At 36.2% G+C, this 25,336-nt stretch overlaps 1 protein-coding gene across 1 annotated transcript in view; it reads right to left on the bottom strand.

The window, feature by feature from the left end:
• The window catches only part of BNC2 (basonuclin 2), a 175,640-nt gene that overhangs the window by 117,376 nt on the left and 32,928 nt on the right, over nt 1–25,336 (bottom strand). Inside the window, exon 2 of the mRNA XM_030005318.1 lies at nt 17,217–17,417. Within this exon, the coding sequence (XP_029861178.1) occupies nt 17,217–17,312 (96 nt within the window). The 5' untranslated portion in view covers nt 17,313–17,417. The remainder of the gene's footprint in view (nt 1–17,216; nt 17,418–25,336) is intronic.

Below are 25,336 nucleotides of genomic sequence, written 5' to 3'. Positions count from 1 at the left end.
GTTTCAGCTGGTATCAAAGATAATAAATCAGGAAGAATGGAGACTAAAGAAGCAGGATATTCAAAATAGTTAAATTAAATTGCCCACAAAAAAAGAATGAAGTATATACATACCTGAACATTTATTATTGAAAATGCACAAATGACTACAAAAGAATTTCCAGTAGACAGCCCTATGTGATCATATGGTTTCACTTCTTATATGTAACAGAAAAAGCAACATGTATGTCATGTATTGTGAATGAACTTCTAAAAAAAGTCGGGCATTGCACAATCAATTTAAGCAAAAAATTGTAAGAGTTATTTTAACAGTGTAGCTGAACTTGCCTCAGGAAGAGTCCTTGTCTCAGATAAAAAACAAATAGCTTTGCAATTTGCAAGTTATCTCTCCAAATCTGAGCCTGGCCTTTTGAAGTTACATTACTTTAGTAATACAACAAACAAGTGTGGACTGTTAGTTACAAGACAAAAGAATGACAACATTTTTGCTGTAAAATAGATTGATAAACGTGCATTACCCCAAACAGAAAGGAGATTTTTCACTGTATGTTTCTGCAGCTATGACAAAGGTGTGCCGCTTTTTGTGGCTGTGGCTATGGCTGTAAATATTTCAATAAAGCAACAACAGAGTTTAAAGAATTGCATTTTCCTATTTGCTTTTAAAACATTCTTTAGTTATTTCAGTGTTTTCAAGCTACACAGAAGGAACACATACGGCTTTGGCCACAAGAATTTCTAGACGACTTTAAATGTTCCTCTTTCTCAGGTGCTGAAATAAGCCCTTAAAACATAATAAAAGCCCCAAAAGGCAACTATGATGAAAAATTAAAATATCAGTCATTCTCACTGTTACACCTTCACACAAAAAAACACCCTCTGAACTGAATGAGACCACCGGTCATACCTGTATCAGCAGAATGCTAACTCCAGAGCACTTCGCTAACAAGAAACAACTTCACATTCGAAGCACTTGTTGGTGAGAAGTGGGTAAGGTTTTCTTTTAAAACAAACCCCAAACTTTAGTCCTATAATTTTTTTCAAGTAACAAGTACTGTAGCAGAAGCATCCTCAAGAAACAAAGGGCACAGTGATCTAGCTAATAGTGTTGTGGTGACCTTTGAGACACCGACTAGTCCGTCAAGCACCATCTGTGATATGTACAGCATAGTTAAGACAAGGATTATTAACTGGCCTAGAAACTGAAGAGCCATTTCATTCTTAAAAAGAATATGAACTGAATTCACTGAACTTGTACAGCTTCGGCTTCTGAGTGCCGCCAGTTATGAAAACCTACTTCACAGGATAGGATCCAAGGATTATGTTGAATATATGGCACCTCTCATCTTAAATTCATCTTGAGTTTTGGAAAACTAAAATCAAAGCAGCACTGTACCACAAATCACCTTTACTATCAGCAAGACCACCTCTGCCGCTGACAGAGATCATAGATACAGTAAAGTTCCTAGAAAACACAGGACTACTGCCTAATGGAAATGAAAGACATGCATTAAAAAAGGCTTAGCTTTCCCTAAAAATATTAGTTCTACTTGGCGTAGGATATGCAGCACCAGCATCCTGATTCAGCATCCTCAGATTTTAATCATGCAACCCCCTTCACATTGCTGGATGAGAGTAGAAATGACAGCAAATAATGGGTCAGAAGAACTACTTGCTGCTAAACTGGAAAGCTCCTTTCCTTACTGCCTACAGTAAAACAGCCCATTAAGAGTTGCTTTTTGATTAAAAACAAGTAAGTAATTTCAACTATGGCAAAGTGACATGTTTTAACTTGACATTTTGTTAAAGGATGAGTACCCTGCAAAGCTCATAAAAGAGTGAAGAGATTCAGTGGAACATTAAGATTTACTATATATACTCAATGCCACTGTCACTCCTGTGCAAAACACGTCAACCCGGAAATATCTGACTCAACAGCCCTAAGGTTATTTAGAATAGAAAGTGAGATTTTCACATGCTTCACTTTGATGCCATGAGAGCAGCTGCATTAAGTTCTCTCAGTGGTTTTCAAAACCCAAATAAAATGCTTGCTCTGTGTTTTAAAAGTTACTGTGCAAATGTGTGCCACCCACCCAGTCTGTAATAGCTTACATTCACCATTTTCAGAAAAGATAAACACAGCAGAGAAGGAAATGATAATATAAAAACAGCTTGGCACGTGAAATGAGGAAAAGCATTGTAGACTTATCTGGCAAGACAAAGCACACAAATGTTATTTTGTGAAATTAATAGCATCTGAAATTATACTCCCATCCCAGTACTCTTCCCCCAATCTCATGCCCAAATTAAAGGTATTTTATCTAATTCCCAGTTCAGAGGTTGCTGAAAGTGGTAAGTCACAGCTGTGTTGACACTGAACTTCTTGAACACAGAATACCAACGTCACACTGACACACTTTGCAGATGCTTCGTTACAAGCAGCACCAGACACTTGATTTGAAATACCTAACCTAGCTGTAAAACAAACTGTTAATCTCCAGCCTCTTCTCCAGTTAAAGTCTTCTTTACAGTTCTGGAAACACACCAACACCTTACTATGTTTATGCTAAACTTATCTGCATTTTGATTGGAATTTGACAGTGACCAGTGGTTCAACTTAATGGTACCTCTGACACTGCTGAGAACAGGCCCCACTTACTCGTCGTTTTTAACTAGATGCTCTCTTTTTGTTCCCACAGAAATCTATAACATAGTGACCTTCAGTTTAAAATACAAACTAATTAACTATCCTTTCTGTTGAAAAATGTTGGTATACTGTTGATATCTGACTTGCCTGGAGAACTTCAATTATGAACAGACAGTTTTCCTTGCAACACAATAGACAAAAAAAGCACTGGATGTCAAATTCCACACACGGCTAAATAATGCCTCTTTATAGCAGATATCAGTATTTGCTTTGTCACACTTTGTTTCAGAAAATTGTATTCTCAAAGCACTCTTCTTCAGTCAACAAAATTACAACGACCTATGTAGGTGAGTATACTGTAATTGACTAGAATGGAAATTACAGCACTGCTGCACCATCTGCACAATAACTTCACTTCTGAAGACTGCAAGCATTTCATCCAGTTCCTGATAAGCCATTTAAAATTTGTGCTGGAGCTAGAAGCATTGGCTTCAACAACTTGCAAAAACAAATGACAAAATTTAGTACTTTAATCATAAGTTTAATAATTACAGCAACATCTGAGGTTTCACCTTCACAAAGACAGATACTTTCTAGAATACAGCTGTCTAACACGACAATGCTGACTTCTGCCTCATGTTCTGAGTAGTTTTATGATGGTCAATGACTATCATATGTAAAACTTACTGCAAAGCTCTAGCAGCACTATGTTTCTTACAGAGCTGACCAGCAGCCATATTTCACCCCAATTAGGAAGCAGGGACCATGTTTCTCTTAACTGTATTACAATAAGCTGACTCAAAAGCCTACACTGCAATTCAGCTAGCATTTTTTAAATCTTTACTTTTTTTTTTTTTTTATATTTTAAACTATGGGGTTTTGTATGCTCTTGGGGCCAGGGATGCCTACATTTCTAGATGGCAATGTCCGTGTCTACATTATGGTAGTAGAAGAAAAAATATCCTGAATTCCAACCTAGAGAACATAATGGATAAGAGCAATATATGTATTAAAAAAAAAGAACATATTTTATTTGGTACCATGGAACCAGTGACAGTTTTGCAGTTTTTTACAGTGAGCCTCAGAAAGCATAAACGGTTTAACAATGGATATTATTCATAATTCAAAATGAGAGTCCTTATCAATCACTTACATACTTAAAAATATAAAGAGAAGCTATGTACACTAGATGATACCTGAAATGATTACAGATAATATTGCAAAAATCCATTTAGAGTAGGTAAAGTAAGATACAGGTATTTTTAAAGATGAAATTATTTGGAACTCAGATCATTTTAAGGACTGCAGAGTTAGCTTCAAGGGAAATACTTTTCAAATGGACTACTATGATTTTCTATAGATATGTCCAGACTCCGTATTACGGTGGTTGCATAGATACATTATTCATGTACTTGATTCATTAAAAAATTATTTACAAGGATGCTGTATTATTGTAATGTGGAGTTTTTGCATGGAGGCTGGGGTGCATTATGACTTTAATTCAAAGGAGGAAGAGAAAGGATTACAGGATTCATAAAAAGCATGTAGACGAGATTCAGACTGGCACACAGTGTGTGATAAAAATCAAATATGGAACATAATGGGACATATGGAAACATATCTTTTGTGCAGGGAAGGATGAATCACAAGTTCACAGCTGGAATTTATGTGGATCCTTATTTAGTGGAGCATCTGTAGCCACTGTTTAGCTACATTCCCACATCAACAACAAAACGGTGCCACAGAAGAGAACACATGCATCAAGCTCCAGCTGGTATCTGCGCCCACCACTCCTTTCTTTTCCCTGAAGCCACATTTAGTCAGTTTTCTTTTTACAGTTTGTGGGTGCATAAACATGCATATGCAAGTCAATGGATAGAATCAAAATGCCACACCTGACCACTGCTGAATTCTGGAAGGGATGGGGATGTGGTATAGAAGGGATAGGTTCAGAAAAAAACCCCAGTCATTTAAAATCAGTCTCATGTCTATAGCTTTACTTTATGCATTTTACATATTTAAGTACTTCATGTACTTTACATGTTAGAAAAGTTCTATTTCAATTTGGTATCATTGAAAAAGGCTTTTAAAAATGCAAATTGAAAAATCATAGAAAACATGATTTATATAGGTCTATTTGGAGAAAACCAAATTTCAACTTTATAATTATAAAACTGCATATACATTGAATTGCTTTGACAGTTTCAGACCTGACTTTTAGCTTCCCAACATTAGCGAAAAGCAAAATAAGAATGTGGACAAAGACATCATTTCATGTCTAAGCAACTTTCATGCAAAAGATACATAAATACCAACTAAAGATGTTTAAGTGGGATTAGTTTTGTTTTGGGGATTTGTGATGTTGTTTTACTTTTAAAGATCATTGCTGACTATGCTATGAGTTAAATAATTTCCTCCACTGCCTTCTGAAAGATTTCCATAATGAAGATATAGATTAATGAAACATACATTTTTATGCAAGGATAAAATTGTATTTTAAAGTAAAAATACGCCCAGCACTGAGTTATCAGAGGATTATTTTGTTTCAACAGCTAGCATATACCACACAGTCTTTCTTAAATGTGTAATTAAAATTTTGAAGAACCTAGATTTTAATGGTCATACTTCTACAAATACTGCATAATTTGAAACTAGTATACAATGCTCTAAAATTTGGGGAAGGAATTAGAGCATTACTTCTACAATTATTTCTTCACTTAATATGTATTTTAGATGTGCTCCATCACGGAACAAGCAAAACACAAATTACCTCTTCCTGAGGAAAGACTGTAGGAAAAGCCCCCAGACCAGTTCTGTGATTATAGACTATATTTGTATTGATTCCAGTGAGACCAGGACTACACACTTAAAATAAAAATTTTCTGGTGTTGTAAAGTATTCTTTTTCCACAGAAACCTTTTCAGCAGAAGAGTCTGAGATACCTTGGTTTTGACCTGTAATCATGTACTGACAGGCTGACTACCTCAACCAAGCTTTCACAACGAAAAAAAAAATAGATATTCTTCTAAATAAATTGTCAGGTAAGTCTGATGATGTAGGAAAATTCACTAACTGTTTTTACTGTTGTCTGAACATTTTTCCATGTTTTTGGTTGTGTTCTGAAACCTGGCTTTTACTTCTCTCCTTAGACAATCAGATTGAGAAGCCACTAATGAAACTACCCTCATTAACAAGAAAATACAACAGTATGTATCTACTTCAATTTTTCCTCAATTTTTAAGGAAAAGAAAACAAAAAATGCCATTTACAGTAAGTGCTATGCCAAAACTGCAGGGGTAGCATTTTCCTTGGAATGAAAATTCACTTATCATGAGGGAGATTCTACATTTGTCAAGTTCTCGTAATAACTTATCTTTGAATTGCTAAATACTAATTTAATATTACAGCTTATGCAACCAATTTTTTTTTTTAATATTTAAAGGAAGACAGTGTCTTCAGAATGCTCTATCAAAAGGTAAAAAAAAATACACACTTTCAAGTGAATTAAAATGTTTCAGTTGTCTTCCTCATTTTTCCCTGCAGAGAAAAATCAACATCTCAGTAGATTCCAGAGCAATATTTCAGGAGGTCTTGCAAAATAGTGTAATAATATTCTATTTAGATTACTTTGTCTTTTTTGTTTAAAATGATTTTGTATTCTAGGAAAGAGAGAAGCAAAGTGGGAAGAAACTGGAAATTACACATGGCACAAGACAAACAGTCAGCCATATACATTTCTTAATGTAAAACAGTGTTTACTATTCAGCTATCACTATTCTAGTAGAAATCCAACATTTTTTTAAAAGTAGAACAATGATAAGAAAATGTACTAAGTAAAATCTATGATAATGAGATCCCATGTCAGACAGACAGATGCCGTACCTTATTTCTATACATGAACAAAAACATATATGGTGAGCTCAGGTTTTTTTCCTAGCAGAAATGAAGTGATTGATAGCCTCCAGGATAAAATTTATTTTCCTTTAACAATCTGATCATTCTTTCTCATTCCCTCTCTCTCTTCCCACCCGCCCTGAACTGAACTTTAGCATTGCATTAACAATGGACTGGTGGATAGGAGGATCTATTAAAATGAGTAACTCACTGCGTAAGGTACTTTTCTTGCAGTATGCTCCATCTGCATGAAGCCACTGTTTTGGTGTGCTGTCTGCTGCTGTAACCAGTTCTCTCCCAGATATCAATGAAGCTGTGCATACATTTTATTTTTTTATGCAAATTATGGCTTTGGAGAGGTCATGCCTCAACACCATTGAATTAATAAGCAGCCAATCTGTGATATAAAGAACGTATTTATAATCATCAATCACCTCTCAGATTATTACATTGTTTGCAGAACATTACAAAAACCGTTAAGTATCAGGCATTTCTTCATGGCATTCTGCATAAAGATGCAGCAAAGCATATGAATAAATCTATTTTGGGGGAAGCTTGTATAGAGAGCACTTTTCCTGCTATCTTTAAGGACACCAGCAGTTAAAGAGTGAGCTGTTTCATAAAACTGTTTGTACACCGATGTTTGAGTTATACTTGAGGGACATGGTAATTTAGAAAACAGATTTTTGTTTAAGGTTTTGAATGCTAAAAAACCCCACCCCAAACCCTGATAAAACTCCATAAATAAATTACATTATATTTAATCTTGAACCAAAAATAGAATCCTTATAATTTGTAGCACAAATCATAAAGTTCTTATACAGCTGTTACGTTTTTCCTGATTTAGAAACAGTAAGCCAGAAGTTGTTTTTCCTTTTCATACCTGCTTTCCACAACCCCTTCTTCTGTGCATTCTAATTTAAAAGAAAAACTAATATTAGATAAAGCAACACATAATTTGACAGCCTACCAGTTAAATTCTGACAGGGTCAATAAAATGAGAGCTTGCAGGAGTCCCAGATGAGGAACACTTTCATGAATGCCTCCATTGTGTAAACTCTCCGTGTATCCTGCCTGCAAATGACAGTCATATGCCACCAGCTGCAGGAGGCATTCCAGCAATGTCAACTGCTGTGGGGCATTAAGGCAGGGTAGATGAGTTGGTACTTCTTTATATTTTTCCCTGGCTAGAGCGAGGGCTGTCACGCTTAACTCATTTAAGTGTTATTTTTCTAAAGACTACGGTGTTTATTTAGAAATGTAAGAAAATATATAATTAAAACCTTCCTAATGGAGCTTCTCATTTTAATAGTAGATGTATTATATGAAGCCAGCTGGAAGTAATTATTTTTTTCCTTGCACACTCTTCATTAGTTTGTACCTCCCTCCTCCCCAAGACATCTATTTCAGATGTTCTTATCAAATTTATGTATTTTAAAAAGTAAACTGTTCAGGGAAAAAACAGCCACTAAAAGTTATGGTAGGAAATGTGAAAACCCCAATGTCCACTACTGAGAAATACAGTTGTGGTCACTTCAGAGGAGACTGTTTTCCTATAATGAACTCCATTTTACAGATTGCCATAAATTTAAGTTTTAAAGAATTCCTGCTAGGAAAAAAAAAAAATACTTGGCACATTTTTAATGAAGAACTAAGTCTGGACACAGTGATACAGGTCTGTGGTATTAATTGTTTTTAAATAACTCACTGATGTCCAAGCTGATTATTTTTTGTCTACTAAGTCTGTGTAGAAAAAAAAGTGTTCGAGCATTCCGTGAGTTTAATTTTCCCATTTTTCTTGATATTTATTTTGTCAAATAAACACAAAGCTCATATTTGAGATATAGGAGTACAAATATACTGAGGGCTCCTTTTTAAATATTAGCAATGCCTTGGTTAAGGAATTGTACAAAGCAGAGATCAAACTGAGATGCTTTTCAGCACCTTCCATGTGATAAGCCAGGGCATCACACATTTTTATCATGCTCTTGCATACAGACGCACTGAAATACAAAACACTGAACTCAGCACCTACATTCAGCCATCCTTGGAAGGGATGTTCCTCCTTTCCGCCCCTCATCTATTCCTGTAGTCCCTTATAATCAAGACTGTTTTAATTATTCAATTACTACCAAGAAGAGTTTTTCTTTTAATACATGTTCAGACATATATACAGAGAAAAAAAAAAAAAACTGTAGGGAAAGAAAAACGAGGAAAGGCATAAATAAATAAAGGATATCAATAATGATCTATCATAAAATGACATTTTGCCGTTGTACTTCCGCAGGAGCTGTAACATCTCACAAGACATCCCTCTGAAAGCAGCAATAAAACTGCAGTACAGTACACAAGGTCTTGTATTCTGTGCAGGCAAAGGGCAATGAATATGCTAAAAGGAATCAATCTGCATAAAAAGATCTGACAATAACATCTTCAGGTTGGTTTGGGTTTGTTGGGTTTTTTTTTATTAATGAGAAAACAAAAAAGATAGAACACTTTGGGAAGTCAAATTTTTATGTGAACTAGAATAATTCCTTTCAAAATGCTACTTTATTGATTAAATTATCTTTTTCCTACTGTGTTGCTACTTTTCCTACGGAAAAGTTGGCAGTTCCAGTTAGCAAGGAGTCTTGTAAACACTTCTCTTCCAATTTAGTTTCATGTTGAATTACACTGCCCAAATTTCATTTTGAGATTTCTAGTTCAAAAAATTCAAACCTTCAGAGGCAAACTGGAAGCAACCATAATTTTGCACTGGCTTCCAGGGTAACCCACAAAAAACTGAGCTTTCAGTAACTTACTTACACATAAAATCATACACAGGCCCATAATGTCTAAAAGCTCAGACTTGACCAGAGACTTTAACAGAGAACCTGGTTTAATTTCTGGATTGTGACAAAACAGGAAGCCAGGTTTACATTTCTTTAAGAAAGTGCAATGCCTAACCTTTTTTTTTTTTTTTTTTTAAATGATGTTCATCTCCTTAGCGTCTAAATAATAGAAAAGACTAAAATACACAAGAGCAACTTCTTTGCCACTGTAGAATCTTGTCTTGCAAAATACCTGCACATTTAGCTTCATAAAAGTTACACACATACAGAAGGCTTACAGAATTGAGCTCCCAGTTACAGCTCACTCTGAAGGCTAATACACTGCTATCTGTAATTCTGTGCCTAAACTATATGCTGTCCTTGATGCATGACAGGGCCTCCAATGACATGAATGGAAAACACATGCTCAGATCATGGTGAGGATATGATCCTTTATATTCTATTTTCCTCTCACTGGTACACACCAAATGTTGAATTGTTCCTATGAAAAGAACTACACTGTATGATATTTTCATTCAAACTGCTCAAAGGCAGAAGTATTGCATTTTAAAGTTACCGATCTTTAAGAAATACTCTATGGGACACATGGAAAAAATACACAGGCAGAGAACTGGGTAATCTATCTCCTTCCCTGGAATTCTGGTTAAATAAAGTTTAAAAAGAAGCACCACAAATAGACAAATTGTGTTCCTCAGGTGTGTCTCACTGTTCCCCAAGTTGTTAAAAATTAGTGAGAAAAAGAAAAAGAATCAAAGCTTTTTTCAACATTAGTCACAGTAGTTATCACAAAAAAACAGAGACATTTACCACGCCACTCAATTTCTTCTAGAAGGGGCATATTCCAAAATGCACAGGTAGGCAGACTGCAGCACCGATCTCTACTGATGTGTTTGTGTTGTGGTCCATTTCCAAATAAACATCATCTCAAGTATCACAGTAAGTTTACCTGCCAGTGACAGTACATTTCAGCTTTAATGACAGCCCCAGTGTAAATTTTCTCACTTTCCATAAAGCTTCTTACAGTATCACTTATTATTCACTTTATAAGAAAAGCTTGCTGACTTCTGTGTTGTGCATGGGAGGGAATGGCAGGATCGTAATCGTGTCATTTCCTCTTCTGAACTCCCATGCTCTGTAAGTGGCAGATGACACTCTCTTCTTTCCTTTGCACAAGTCCACAGATACGCATCATCAGTAGAGGATGGGGATGCAATGGCTTCCCGAGAGAGTCAGAATAGCATCAATGGTATGTTGTTGGCAAGTTCACACTGATCAAAGCAATTCTGAGATGCTCACCCTCCCGCCCCCCAAAAGACACGGCCTCTCTATGACAAAATGCTGTGTGACACAGCCATACAAGTGGCACTATTTTCTTTGTCAGTGAAGGAAAATCATTTAGAAAACAGTTGCCAAGTATTGCAGTAAGGGAAAGAAGGCATTAGGGCATTACTATAATGAGTGGGGCAAGCAGTAACAAAGCAACAGATGCCTGTCCATAGGCTGATGTACAGTCTCTTATTTTGGACATTTGTTACACAGACTGATGTTAAACTACAGAATGCATTTTGCCTCATTGAAAAACTGTATATAAATACACAGACTTTCATTTAATAAACCTGCTGTTTAAGTTTACCCCTTTCTATAAGAAGGCTGGGCAAAAAATAAAATCCCTTTAATTACAGTTTATCTAGATGCTGAAATTTTGTCATTATGCTCTCTTAATTATAGTAAAAAGCTGCATTAGTGATTCTCTTCCTGAACTAAAAGATTAAGAGACAGCAACAATGGAATTCTCCCTTTCTCCCTCTTCTCTGTTTCAGCCTTCTCTTTCCTGAGCCAGTATGATTCATCACCTCCTGGGTATACTAGGAGCCCCAAGTTTGGAAATTCTTCTAAACTGTGAAGAACCATTAGTTTACAAGGCAAATCCTTTTACAAAAGCACATGCACTATTGTTTGAGAAAAATAACTGAGCAAAGACAGCTATACACAGCATATGTTTTGAGCATTTCTAGAAAAAAAAGTAAAAGCTCTTTAAAGCTTTTGTTTCTGATCGTACTTTATGACGGCAGTTCAGTGAACAGAGTGTTCCTTTGCAATCAGCACAGTGTCACAACGACCTGGCAAATGCGAATGCTTTCACTATCACTACAGTCCCTGCAATCTTGCCTCAGCTGTGACCCATTCACTTTTGCCCCAACTTCACTAAGATGCCTTACTCAGCATCTAATTAGTTAGGGAAGATTTGCCTTGGCTCTTAACACTGACATAAGAGCAGGCGACTCTGCTGCTGTTATATACCAAATCTGTTCTGTCACTACATTAATCAAATCCCCATAAAACTATACATGAATAAGTAACTACTAAAATACAAAGTAGAAAAATAGAAAATAGAAAAAAATTATACATTTTTAAATGTTAAACACTAGTGCTTATTGCACAATATATTTGAGCATGTGCTTTAATATATGTTTCAATGCTTCATGCATATTTTACAGTTTTGTGCATAAATATCTCAAAGTTAAGCAAAGATCTGACAGTGTTCTTAGCACATCATCAACTAAAATATACAATGGCACAAATATGTTCAAACATTGTGTGTATATATGCGCGAGATTAATATTGTATAGCGAGGAACGGGAAACATTTTGCTATGTTTTAGCTCTCCTGCAAATACTGAACACAGTAAGAGAAGCTATTGAGAGGGTTTTTTTTATTTTTAATCATGTATCATGCACATAGCCATGTATCTATCCTGTACGTATTTGTATGTCTGGTGCTATATGCCATACAAAACATCCTGTGCTTTTGTCACATAGAATATTTTCTAATGCCTCTATTCTGAGGCGCATCAGAAGCAGCACAAAATTCTCGATGCAAATATTTTTAATTTGCTAAAGGGACAGGAACCATTACAGGTCTAAACTATGCTTTACCAAACTACCCAACAAAATTAAAGCAAGTGTCTGAAATGAGACAATGTAATCTGATAAAGCTTCTGAATTCATACTAGCACATGAACTTATTCATGAACAACAACAACAACAACAAAAACACCTGGGGTCAGCTCATCTTTAAAATGGTGTGATAAAAATATATATATTAAATAAAATTATTATGTTTGCTGACACTTACTGACAAAGGTGATTGTTAACTACCGTAAACTACAAAATGCATTTTACCATTGTTAATCTTCCTCCCAAAATGTTCATAATAAATGAAGGTATGGAATTATATAGCCTGTTGTTGAATTAAGTTTGAACTCTTTTTGCATGTACACCTATATTAAAAGAATAGTTATATGCTACAGTAAAACAGTTAAATACTTAATAAATGTTAGAATTGCATACAACCTCTATGACCAGCAAGCCAGGAGCATTTAAAAAGCTTTCACCTTCAATCCAATAGACATTACACTACGCTCCTATTTTTAAGTATTGGTTCAATAAACAGTTTATGTGCCTATGTCTACATCAATGTTAGGAACTATCAGATTGAAGAATACAAGTGCAGCTCAAAACAGGCAGTGCACATTGTATACAGTTTAATATTTCTAGCAGTATTAATGCATACCCCACGTATTTTAAGTATTATTTAGTTTTCCTTGGAATAAGCATGCATTTATGCAAGGAAAAAAAGTTGAATTTACTGTACCATATCTCTTGTGAACAGATGCGTCTATATTAATATACATCATTGATTTAATTTTTAGTTTTCTTGGCTTCCCGCTCACCTATCTAGAAGTGATTTCTCTGGTGATAACTAACACATCATGCTAATGAGAGAATCTAATGTACAATAGAGAAATGTCACTACTAATAATATTTGCATGAAGTTAAATAAAGCAACTGTAAGAGAATGTCAGACAGTTGTTCTTTAATAAGATACAGTTACACAATGAAATTATGTTGTTAATTTTGTTACATCATTGAGTGAATCCTAAATTACTATATAATGACGCACAGATCCATTTATAATTCTGATATACTGCTTTTTCACTCTCACATTGAAAAAAACGTCTGGAAAGGCTATTACCTTTTTATCTGAAACGGATTAAACATGCTTCTTTCTTAACAAAAAGGTACATGGCTCTGGCATTTTGTGTCACTGTGGGTTACAGCCATTTCTCTTACGGTCTCATTTCTGAAATGACTTAAAAGTATTTTAGAACATTACAGCCCTTAAGGTAACTGGATGAAGAAAAATGACATTTCTTATTCTGACAAATGCACAAAACATTTATGAAAGCAGACAATCACAAAAGCCTGCTTTTTTTAATCAATCAAATCCAGACCTTCTTTTCTGTTGTTAACAACTCCTTGCCAGAACTAGAATGGGCAGTGGGTGCCCTGGACTTAACCAGATGAGCATGGAAGAGAAGCCAAGGGTTTCTGCTCATTCTCGACCTGTCACTGATCAAAGTGACCCAAAGAAGCACTCCTTTTTAAAAGTTAAGATTTATGCCCTCTGAGGTTATCAGACATTCTTCTGTATACAGAATGGGATGACCCCTTTCAAGTGAATCACACACTTTTACATGGACAAAAGGTGCATAGGCAAAACAATGCAGTCAAGAGGCCATGTCATAAACTTCTCACAGGTAATTTAGGAGACTATTCCTCTTCTCCTCTCACCCCACCAAAATCTAAATTTGCTCTGGAATGTGGAGATGCCATTTTCTTGCGCTCCCATTCTCTAAGAAAATAATCCAAAAATAAATGCCATCATACGTGCTATTAATAGCCCAAATCTGTACAATCAATCCTAATTTTTCTAAGACACATACAGTTCTTTGTCATAATGAAGTAGGTTTTCCTTTTATTGCAAGAAAAGTTATTCATTCCTACAGCATGCAAATAGCAGTGCAGTATGAGTTGAGAGGTAGGAGGAGGAAGGGATTGCAAGGTTTTGTTTTGTTCTAAATCATTCTTCTTGCCATGCTTCAGTCTTTGTACTAAAAACCTGCTTGAGATTAAGTTACAACTCCAAGGAAAAGTGATGGGGCTTGGGATTAGTTTGCTTCTAAAAAACATGTGGAAAGCCAGCATTATACTTAGAAATTTAAAAAAGAAATGTCTCTAGAATTACTATGTATAGCTGGAAAAGTTTCATTAAACAGTTCTTTCAAACCATGCCAAACTTTGCTTGCAAGTTATGTACATTTCATAACTTCATGTTATTTGTACTCCTGAAAACAATTTTTCTTAAAGCATAGGAAAAATTTTAAAAATACTTACATTTCCAGAAGATGGATTGAAAATACTTAACTAACAAATGGATGAAAATAGGTAACAAAACAATATTCAAAATTTTAGTGATTTAGAAAGAAACATTGGCACTTAGACACAAATTTGCAGCTGCACTTGCACACAGTCTGTGCTTATAGTCTGTGCAAGCTAGCAAGTTGTAACAGCCTTAACAAATCAGAAATATAAGACAAAATATTATCCTTAAAGAGGAGAGAAATGTGCTTCGCAAAATAACTTACCCTCCTCTTAAAAGCATGATGAAAGCATATTTGGACTGAGTATGTTTAGCACATGATAAACAAACAAACAAAATATGACAAGGAGATTAACACAGTATGTGAACGTGTTAAGTACAGACTTTTAAGAAGTAAATCTGTTCAAAATTACCACCTTTGCAGTGCTACTGTGTGTGTATTCCAATGGAAGGATACACAGTGATGCAGCATCTACTACACATTTAGTCATTTAGTACATTACTTCTCTCCTTCTATACAGAATACAACATGACCATGCATGTTCAATAATGTACAAAATCCAGTTAATACTCAAGAATTAGCACATTTAAAATACTATTTAAAAAAGAAAACAAAACCCCAACAGCCTAGCTTACGTGCATAAATGTTTGGCTTAGTCTAATGAGCTAGTGGTCTCAAATTATTTGACCCCCTTACACATTGTGATGCTCTTGTATTTAGTTTTGTTTCCTTTCTTTGTCAGTGTTTAACATTTTCTAGTATTCCAGAGACCACAGAGGCTGAATCTGTTGAAAAAGGTCTAATACTGAAGAGGCAATCTAATACTATCTATGAGGTTCAATCGTCATTTATCAATTGATCGTTATCTGGATCTAGTTATGTTAACTCTTTTGTGGCTGAAATGGAAAGAACATTTTCTCCACCCCAAAAATTTAATCTCACTTCTTACTAAAAGAATACAGCAGGTAATTTGAATAACTGCTTTCTATGCTATTGCTCAATACCAATATAACCAAATAGTTATGTATCACTGACGTGCATACAGCTGATAAGGCTTGTAAGCAGTGCAGTGGCAGTTCACACTTCCTAGTGCCAAGCAGTGTTTTTGAAACGTGCATCGCTACCAGGAAATGAACTTTTTTACTTTCAAGAATGGGAAATTGAACAGAGTTGCTTATTTGCCTTATGTTGATTATATTCTATACCAGTGTACTGTATCAGCAGTAATCAGGGTCCCTCTACAGGATATATCACAATATTCCTTATTCAAATGCCTTCATTCTGTCCTGAGCTATACTGCTTAAACTGTTGTCCATAGACAACCGCTATTGGTTATTAACTATCTGCTTTGGAGTTTTTCTTGGCTTTAAAGTTTTGTTTTTTTTTTTAAATTAAATTACCATATTATGGCCAGTATTCAAGCATGCTTTGTTACTGTAAACTATAAAAAACATAATTACTTTCCCTCTCTTTTCTTACAGGACAACGCCTCTCAGGTAAATGAGTTCATTCATCTTATGTCCAACATTAAATAAAAATCTAAGATTAATACACAAATCATTTACTAACTCCTCTTTTGGCTAACACAGTATTTCAATTAGTATCAGTCAGTGTCAGACCATAAATGGAAACTAGTTTTCAGAAAGGCAAAACGTCCCCTGGTAGGGAGTCACCCTGTTAAAAACCTCCAGGTTGAACTTCCCTCCCCTGCTTGAGCCCCGTCCAAGCCGAAAGTTTCTCCCTCTCTTCCCCCCCCCCTTTTTTTTTCTTTCCCCCCCTCTTCCTTCATCCAGAAGAGCCAAGCAATTGTGCAAGATTAGCTATAACACACAGGGTGCGTATCACCAAGCGCATGGTACAGAGACACTGGCTCCTGTGATTAATTATCAGTTATTACTGGCCTTGCAGTAACATTTTCGCTTTCCCGTCAGAACCGGCATACCAAGCTGCCTTAAACGCGGCCCCCGGTGAAGGAGCAGCTCTGGGGAGGACGCCAAGGCACAGCTCCGCAGAGAGGGGGGGGAGAGAGGGAGCGAGCGGGGAGGGGGAGCGGGAGAGGGACCCGAGGACTGAAACTGTCTCCTCTAACGACCCTCAGCTCCGTGCTGGCAGCAGCTCCAGCAGGACGGCTCGCCGCTCCTTCCCTCTGAATAAAACTGTGTTCTGCCACATGAAGTCAATTACGCCATTCTGAGGGGCCCCCTAAATTTAGTATCAGTTTGATTTGGGGGCTTATGCACTCAGGAAGAGAGAAAAGAGTTTTGCTGGGATAGCAGATACTTTTATTTATGGGACGGGGGAGAGCGAGGGGAAAAAGACTGGAACAAAACAAAAGCAAACAAAGAAAGAAAAACAGTCTTACTATGAGCAAAGCTCTATTTGGAAACTTTAAAACAAATGCTTTGCTTTTACTTAAAGCTTTAATATTTTTTCCTCTTTTAAAAAGGAGCCCTTAGGGAAGCAATGAAGTAACCATGCACATTCCAATGACATAGTTATGACAGTTCAGAGGCTAACTATGTAGTGATGAATGAAACAAAAATGAAACGTGGAAAGAAAGAGAAAAAGGAGGGAAAAAAAGAGCACAAAAATGCTATGTTTTAAAATAAACGAAAGTAACGTACCTGTTGGGACATTCTGAATAAGAGGTTAGTGTCAGTGTTCTGCCATGTCCCCATGAAACCAGAGTCGGTCGCTGCCGTTCTTGTTCCGAACTGCATGGAGTTGTCAGTGCAGGAGTCTCTTAAAGTCAAGTCTCTTGCCCTCTTTCGCTCTCTGTGTCTCTGTGTGTGTCTGTCTCTCACATCCACTTCTGCCTCTTCTGACTGAAAAGTGAAGGTGGATTTTTTGAGCCTCTTGGCAGCCAGTAGCAGGAGTGTAGTGTAGTTAAGAAGCTAGCTGCACTGTGCGTTTCATTTGGGAAGGGGGGATTCAGGGGAGAGGGTCAGAGCTTCTTTCGCACCTTCAGCAGAGATACCCCTATCATTTATGCATAGATTGTGACTCCCCAAGCTCGCCTTTGCTCAGTTTAACAGCTGCCTGTCAGGTGTGCATGCAGCACTAAGGAGACCCAACCATCAGCTTCAAACTCTCAGCCACTGGATGTCATTGGATAGCAGAGCAAAGAGTCAACTGCACTGCTCCACTGTCAGGCACCAAATGACATCCTGCACTAACCCTTCAGTCTACAGATACACAGATACACACACACACACATTCTCTTTAAGTAGCACAATGATCAGAGTGAATTGGGAGAAAGAAAAGGCTGTGGCCCTTTCCCTGTCTTTCTCTGCTTTTCCTCAACAATGCTGTCAAGTACAGCATGTAATATCTGACACTTGCCTACCACACAGGATTAGCAAACCTTAAAAAAAAAAAAAAAAAGGGAAAAGGAAAAAAGCAAGCAAGCAAGCAATTACTCTTAAATACAATATTCACTCAGAAGTAAAACATAAAAGTTGGCCTGGTTATTTTCTAAATATTAGTCAGACAAGAATTGTGGGATAGTCAGTTCCTATCCCAAATAAAACTCTTACCAAAGAGGGGAAAAAAGACATGATCCAACTCCTTTTGAAATAAAACCAGAAAGTCACATGCACATTTCATCTCTCACACCCCTCTCTTCCCTTGCCTACTGCTAAGTGTCTTAAGCAGCATCGCAAGCAAGAAAGGACGGGAAAATGAAAAAGCTAGCCCTTTCTTCCCCTCCCCCAAAAGATCAAAAGTAGTTTTTTGTTTTGTTTTTTTAAGTAGCTGGTTGAAGCAGATACAATACACCTTTCAAATCGTAAAGAACAAAGAAATGAATCACAGCAGAAAAGAAGCCAGTCCCACACAGTTAAAAAGTAACGCAAAAGAAACATTATTTTTCCTTTAAGATCTTTCCTCTGTACTTAAGGTACAGTACTATATACCAGGATAAATAATACTACTACAATACTGGTTTTAATTACAATGGCTTTTTAAAGTGAATCTTACTTGAAAAATTCTCTTACCCACTTCATCCTTTACATACAGACAAGAAATCATAACTCTGCAAACAAACTTCATAAATGTAAAACAAAATTCATGCAATCTTATAAAAAAACGGCCAGAGTATTAAAAAAAAAAAAAAAAGCTATCCTTTCCAACATAAGGAACATTCATCTTCTAGTAAAATCTACAAATTTAGGAGGACAAATGTACCACTCACTGCTTTTTTCTTAACTCAGGAATAACAATAAACCTCACTCTCTGAAACAACAAAAGAAACAGAAGAGAGCTTCAGTGGCAGCTCTGTGTCATTAGTGTGCAATGAGAAAAGATGAGAAGATGTACACTATGTTGACACAAATGTGCCTTCCCCTCTAGACCCTACATCTCTTGAAAGCTTTTCTGTTAAACTTTCCTCCAGTTCAGCACCATTAAGTACAAAAAAAAGTCTCAAAAGCAGCAAATTCAATATCCAAGAAGAAACAAGCAAGAACCCCAAGAACTCTTGCCTTAAAATATATTAAGTCCACCTGCAGTCAATAAAAATATTCTCTACTGGGGAGGGGAGAATGACACTTAAGAGTCAATTGTGCCAACACTGGCTATACCTTTACAGCTAGCTATTAGCCCCTCAAACTCCCTCCAAAATTTGCCAGCCTCTTCATTTCTGAAGTGGCACTCAGTGCCTCAGTCAAGCTGCGTGCTCAGCTCCTGACCTTCCCACTAATGGCTGTTATTTGTGGGAGGCTTAAGGACACTGTCAATAGCAAGCTTCCTCCTCTCCGTTCTGCATCTCTTGCGTGCTCTCACTCGCTGTCTTTATCTCCACCTCTTATCCCCCCCCTTCTTTTTTCCTGTCCTGCAGTCCTCTCTTCTCCCAGAGAATAAAAACACCCGCGCACACACATGCATCCACACACGCACGCACGCGCGTGCACACACACACACACAAAATCAACTGGCATGCAGCAGCAAGCACCTGCAGTAATAGACTCTTTTATTAAAACTGTTATTCTGCAAGACTTGGAATTCCCGGTGGACCGGGCCATGTCAAAGCCGATATAATTAACTAGAGGCTCAGCAACGGATCAATTACCAGACAAGCAAGTGATAGTGAAATCAATGAAAGATCATCAGCCACATTATCAGTGTTGCAACTCATTAGGGTAAAACTGAGAAATGTGCTCAAAGCGAGCCCAAGCAAGGTGGCATTACAAAACAAAGGGCTAATTTGGAGACCCTGCTGTGAACAATCTGTAACAGAATTAGCCTTTTTTTCCCCTAAACTGCAGAGCTCAGTAACGAAATGTGACAGACTGAGAGAAGCAGTTTATTAAGACACCAACTCCAAGTTTATTTAGTTCATAAACTCTCTCCTAGAAAATCAATACAGTCTGTACAGGGTTATTAGGCTGACTAGCTAATACATCCAAATCTGGTCTTCCCAAGCAGAAATCTTGACCAGAATGCTACAACCCTACATGAAATCTAAGCACATTCAGATCACTGTATCAAAGAAGGACTACCATTTAATTGTCAAATGTGTGACTTCTACATCACAGCTTCAGAACATTTTAAAGAAAGAAAAATCCCCCCCCCCCCCCGACTAACGTGATAGAAAAGAAACAAAATTTAGTCTGCAGTTCCAGTCCAGCTAGGGTCATCCTTAAATTTACAGTGCCTACGTAGCATCTTGTCTGGCACAATAATGCCAGCATATAAACCCAAGAAAACAAATAATTACTGAATTTCAAATAGGGAAATTAAAAGTAGTAGTTACTAAGGAGATAAAAGTAATCATTGCAGGAAAAATACAACAGAAGTACACCAACTACTAGTAGCAGATTAAGCCTCCTCTAACTGTACAGCAATATGGGGGAAAAAAAGAAGAAACAAAAAAGAAACAAAACTGACATGAAATTTAGCAAAAATTGTAATAATCAGAATTCAGGCTTAGAACCCAGTCAGTCCTTCCCTTTGTAACCTATTGCCCTCTGCTTATTGCTATATTCCTTTGGAGGCAGAAATATTCTTCGAATCATCTGCGGGAAGCACTGGAACTTCTTGTTAGTATACAAGTTTGGCACAAACTGAGTAGAACAGTATTTTTTCTCCCTCCCCCCCCTTTGGCTAACTCATATGAGAATGAGAAACAGTATAGAGAAGGTAAGGGCTCTAACAGCATTTAAAACAAATCCCTTTAAAAGCATTAAAAAAAAATCTCAATTTCAATAGTTTTTTGATCAGGAATGTGTTCTGCAAGTATTTTACTGCTATCCAATGGCATTTGTGCTGAAAGATAAAAGGATCCGTGAAATTATTTTACATTTTCAGCTTCTGGGAATACCCGGGTGCTGAACAGAAGAGGTGGCTACAGAATCCAGGTTCTAATGGAACTTAAAACAGAGTGCAGTTGCAGTTGTCTACTTGTGTTTTTGAGAATTTTAAGTGCTTTGTGAACTGTATGTGAGGTTCAGAGTTTTTTCTTTTCATTTTAACTAATACTTATTACTTACTATCACAGACAATTACATTACATGTGTGGCTTTGTGAATCTTTTAGAAATACAACATAGTTGATTTTGTCTCTCCTGTTAAAACTACCGATACAGAAATGCACCATCTGGCAAGAAAGGATAGGAAAGGTGATTACAGAAAGCCCAGGTGATGCCAATAAGAAAATCTAGCCAGCAGAATGTGCTATATAATGCAAACGTACCTTATTTTTTCTAAATTCCATTAGTCTAATCATTTAAGTGTTAATTGGCTCAGTCAAAGGGTTAATGCAAATAGTTCAAAATGACTAAACATTGAAAAAATATTTTCTTCTTTTTGTTCCAATTATTCTGTATTATTAATTAAGCTGTTAAAACATGCAACAGTTACTATCTTTTTAATGTTCAATAATATGTAAACTCTTTAAAGAGATTTTTGTTCCACGTCTCTGCTTTAGATATTAATCAAGAAAATAATTACAGAGGAATTTAGTAAAAAAAATCTACATGCATATAACTATGTACTGTTCATGTACGTTCAACGAGGTCCAATTAGTTGAAAAGAATTTGCATTTCAGTTAGTATGAGCTAACAAGACTGTAGGGAGACAATGCGATTCTACTAGCAGGGCAAGAAAGAATGGTGTTTTTCTGTAAGCATCAATTCCCATAACTGATAATTTTAAAATGTTACTGATCTTTACAGTATTTGTTTTTCAAACATCTAGGAGTTCAGTATAAATGTTTATATTAACTGTACATGCAGCAGTGTCCTTGAGACTACTCTTGGGGAAAAAAAAAAAGATAAAACAGTGAGCATAGATTTATTATTTCTGTTGATTTAGTATTTACATTTCTATTTAATGATAACAATCCATCGATTACTTTAAAGGAGCATTCCTTATATTTGGTGTTCATTCTCAGGATTCATTAAAGGTACTGGGAAAAGATTCAGAAAATCTTTATGTCTCTATGCAAATGTTCCAATTTTCAATAGTAACGATACATACACATGACATGCACAGTTGGTGATCTCATATGTGTCTACATAGTTTTCCTAAATCTCTGTACCCTCAGCTGACTTACTGGATAGTACCTGTAATTCCCAGAGTTCATTTTGCTGCAGATGTTAACAGTTTTTCTAATTTGTAATGACAGTAAACTGGCCTTTGCTCTTCCCTTATTCAGTATTCATTTCTAGGCTTGGTTAAGTAGATAGCTGGGTTAAAGATCAGTGGTTTTTCATGTGACACATTCTGGTATTCATCTAATAGCTCGCCAGGACAAAACTGTCCCTGTTCTTGCCAAAATAATGAAAATGGTCCTCCACATCACATGACAATCAGCCCTTGCTTGTGCTGAAACAACCAAGCTTATATAATTGAGTTGTTTTAAAGACATTTTGTAACTGAATATTCCATACTGCCTCCAAAAAGGTATATATTTTACCAAGTAAGAGAGAATTCTTCTATTGGTCATTACAATAATGTGTAAGCAGAGACTGTAATGATAATGTTTACACTTTATCCACAGATAACAACAAAGTTCTGAATTGTGTCCTATCAGGAATAGAATCTCACACTTGAAAATTATGCAAAGCCATCTCAATGGTCATATTCAAAGAGGTGGTGATTCTACTGCGGAAATGTCATTCTTTATCATCCCCTGCTCCCTAAGAATTATATAAGGGACTCACTCTGCAACATCTGTTAGACTCTATGAAATGTTCACAGATGTCTAAAATGAAAAAAAAAAGTAGGGGGGGATTAATAAAGGAAACCTCCTCTGAACAGATAATCCACCCAAATTTCCATATCCTAAAGAAAAAAAATTTGGCAGCACTGTATTTTCTCTGAAACCTGTCATCCTTACTTTGTAAAACATTTTTGCGTGAGTTTTAATAGGTAACTTCTGACTTATAAAAAAAAGGCATAGGATTGATTATGTCATCGTGCAACAATGAGACTGAATACTTTTCAGACCCCTGTGTTCCAAACATCCTTGCTGAATTCTTCTTCTCTATCTTATTACAAGTATTGTGCATTTAGGAATCTGCTTTTCACTTTAATGTGTGTGCCTAATTCACACAGATTCTGGAAGTGTCCACATCTATGTTTTACTTTTTTTCTTTCATGGAAGAATTTTCAGGTCAAAAGTGCTCAGTATCCAGATCTTCAGACCACTGAAGCATGGCAGAACTTTTCAACATCAGTGAAGTTTTCACTTATAATTAAAAAACATATTTTCAAATCCTAGGCTACTCTAAGTTGGTTATTCATGCTTTTTTTTTAGACACATATTTAATTTCTTTCCCATTACACTTTAGGTGATGTGACAGGACCTTTATCCTCAAATAAAGATTTTGATTATGAGTCTGAAAGTGTACATTCCTGTTATGAAAGCTTCAGGTCCTAGCAAGCTGTCACACTGCAACGGATCCTAATCACATCTTTGCCAAACTATGTACCAGCACCCCATACCACAAAAGCCTTACAAAGACTGCTGTGACACACTAGCAAAAAGTAAGGTGAAAACTGTGACCTATTGCCTGCAGATAAAACCCTCATCAAGCAGAGATCATCAGGTTTTTAATCACTCAGCCACTATGTTTTAACAAGTTACAGAAACAAAAGAACAGTCAAATACAGAAAAAGTAAGTACACCGACAAGACAATGACATCCATATATGCTGTCCTTCAGTGTTTAACATGATCACAGTGTGAATGTTGGCAGAGATGCCCAGTTGCAGGTTTGGGGGATGAATATGAACATGGAGGATATTACACAAATTAGAGGAAAGTTCTTATCAGCTGCAGGTGATGAATAGTATATACTTTTGTTTTCTTGTTCTGCTTTTGTTGTGCTTTTTTGTTTGTTATTTAAACAAGCCAATAGTGGGAGTTCAGGTGACCTGAAACTCCTTTTTACAGGGGAAATCACATCTGTGTTTCTTGACCTACTTTGTAAGGGAGATATGTCAAATATACTAATTTGCCTGCACAACAACAGAGAAGTACACAAGTGAATCAGAGAGAATCAAAGAATCATGATTACAGTGGATACACATATATAAATGACAAAATGCAGGTGAAATGGAGGATGTAGAAGGTTATAAAAACAAGTAACTTCATAAAAACCTTATACAAACACACAACCTAATGCCAAGTAACAACAGTTTGTTGATTGTGTCCATTAAATTTTCTAAGTAATTACTTGCTGTTTAAAAGGTATTCTACACATCAGCATGCCATCTAACTATTAATAGCAACTACATATATGTGGATAATACACTAAACTAAAAAAGTTCACACTTTTCTCAGAAGAATTTTACATGCCTAGCAAAAATTTGGTGCAAACCCCTTAATTTGCAGACAGGTGAACAGGGCAGCTCATTCTGCACATGTGGCACAGTTCCACATCCAGTCTTCATTTCATATCTGTGTTTGCATCAGTGTTTTTTTTGACACAAAACTATCTATTTATTACTTAATTGTTTATACCAAAGGGTAGAAGATAACCACGCTAAGGTATGAGAATCTGATTCAAAGCACAGTAGATACAAGCTCCAAGAGACTTTGATTTAAACTGTGCATCTAATGAAACGTCTGTACAGCCCACTGCTGAAATAATAGTGGGATTCAGACATTCTGTTTTGATTTACAAGGGATTAAAAGGACAGAGGGCACCTGACATGCCATATAACACAGGAAGATGTATAACACAAAAATAAATGTATTTCACTTTTAAAATAAAATATTTCAAAACTAGTTGTATCTGCTGAGACTTAAGTTCAGGATTCAACAGAAACAGCAAGTTCACGGCAACTGCTAAAATAACAATGCAAGAACTCAATTTATGTAAGTCATTGAAAAAGATAATTCAAACACTTTGATCTAAAAAAATCCCACCTTTACACACGTTTACATCCACGGATTATCACTATGCTATTATACAGGTGTACTACTGTATTACAGCATCTTTCAGCTATTGATAATCTGGGGTTAAGCAAGGTTTATATTTTTAATATACTATTAAACTCAGCAAGTTTTGCTGTTCTTCTCTGACACACATCCTAAAACTGTGGAAAATGTCTGCTGGACACTACTTTAGTACAAGACCTTTACAAAGCGATTTATCCTCTGGTAGTTAATTTCATTATTCTCATCCTTTTAGTAAACTGTCTCCATAACAAGCAAGGTCTTTGGATCCCACAACAGCCTAAAGGGTTTAAGTGTAGGCTAAGATTATGATCTAATTATTCGATAATACAATCTATTGT

The sequence above is a fragment of the Aquila chrysaetos genome, chromosome Z (genome assembly GCF_900496995.4).
Source record: "Aquila chrysaetos chrysaetos chromosome Z, bAquChr1.4, whole genome shotgun sequence".
Classification (NCBI taxonomy): Eukaryota; Metazoa; Chordata; class Aves; order Accipitriformes; family Accipitridae; genus Aquila; species Aquila chrysaetos.
This window is presented reverse-complemented; position numbering and strand designations above follow the sequence as displayed.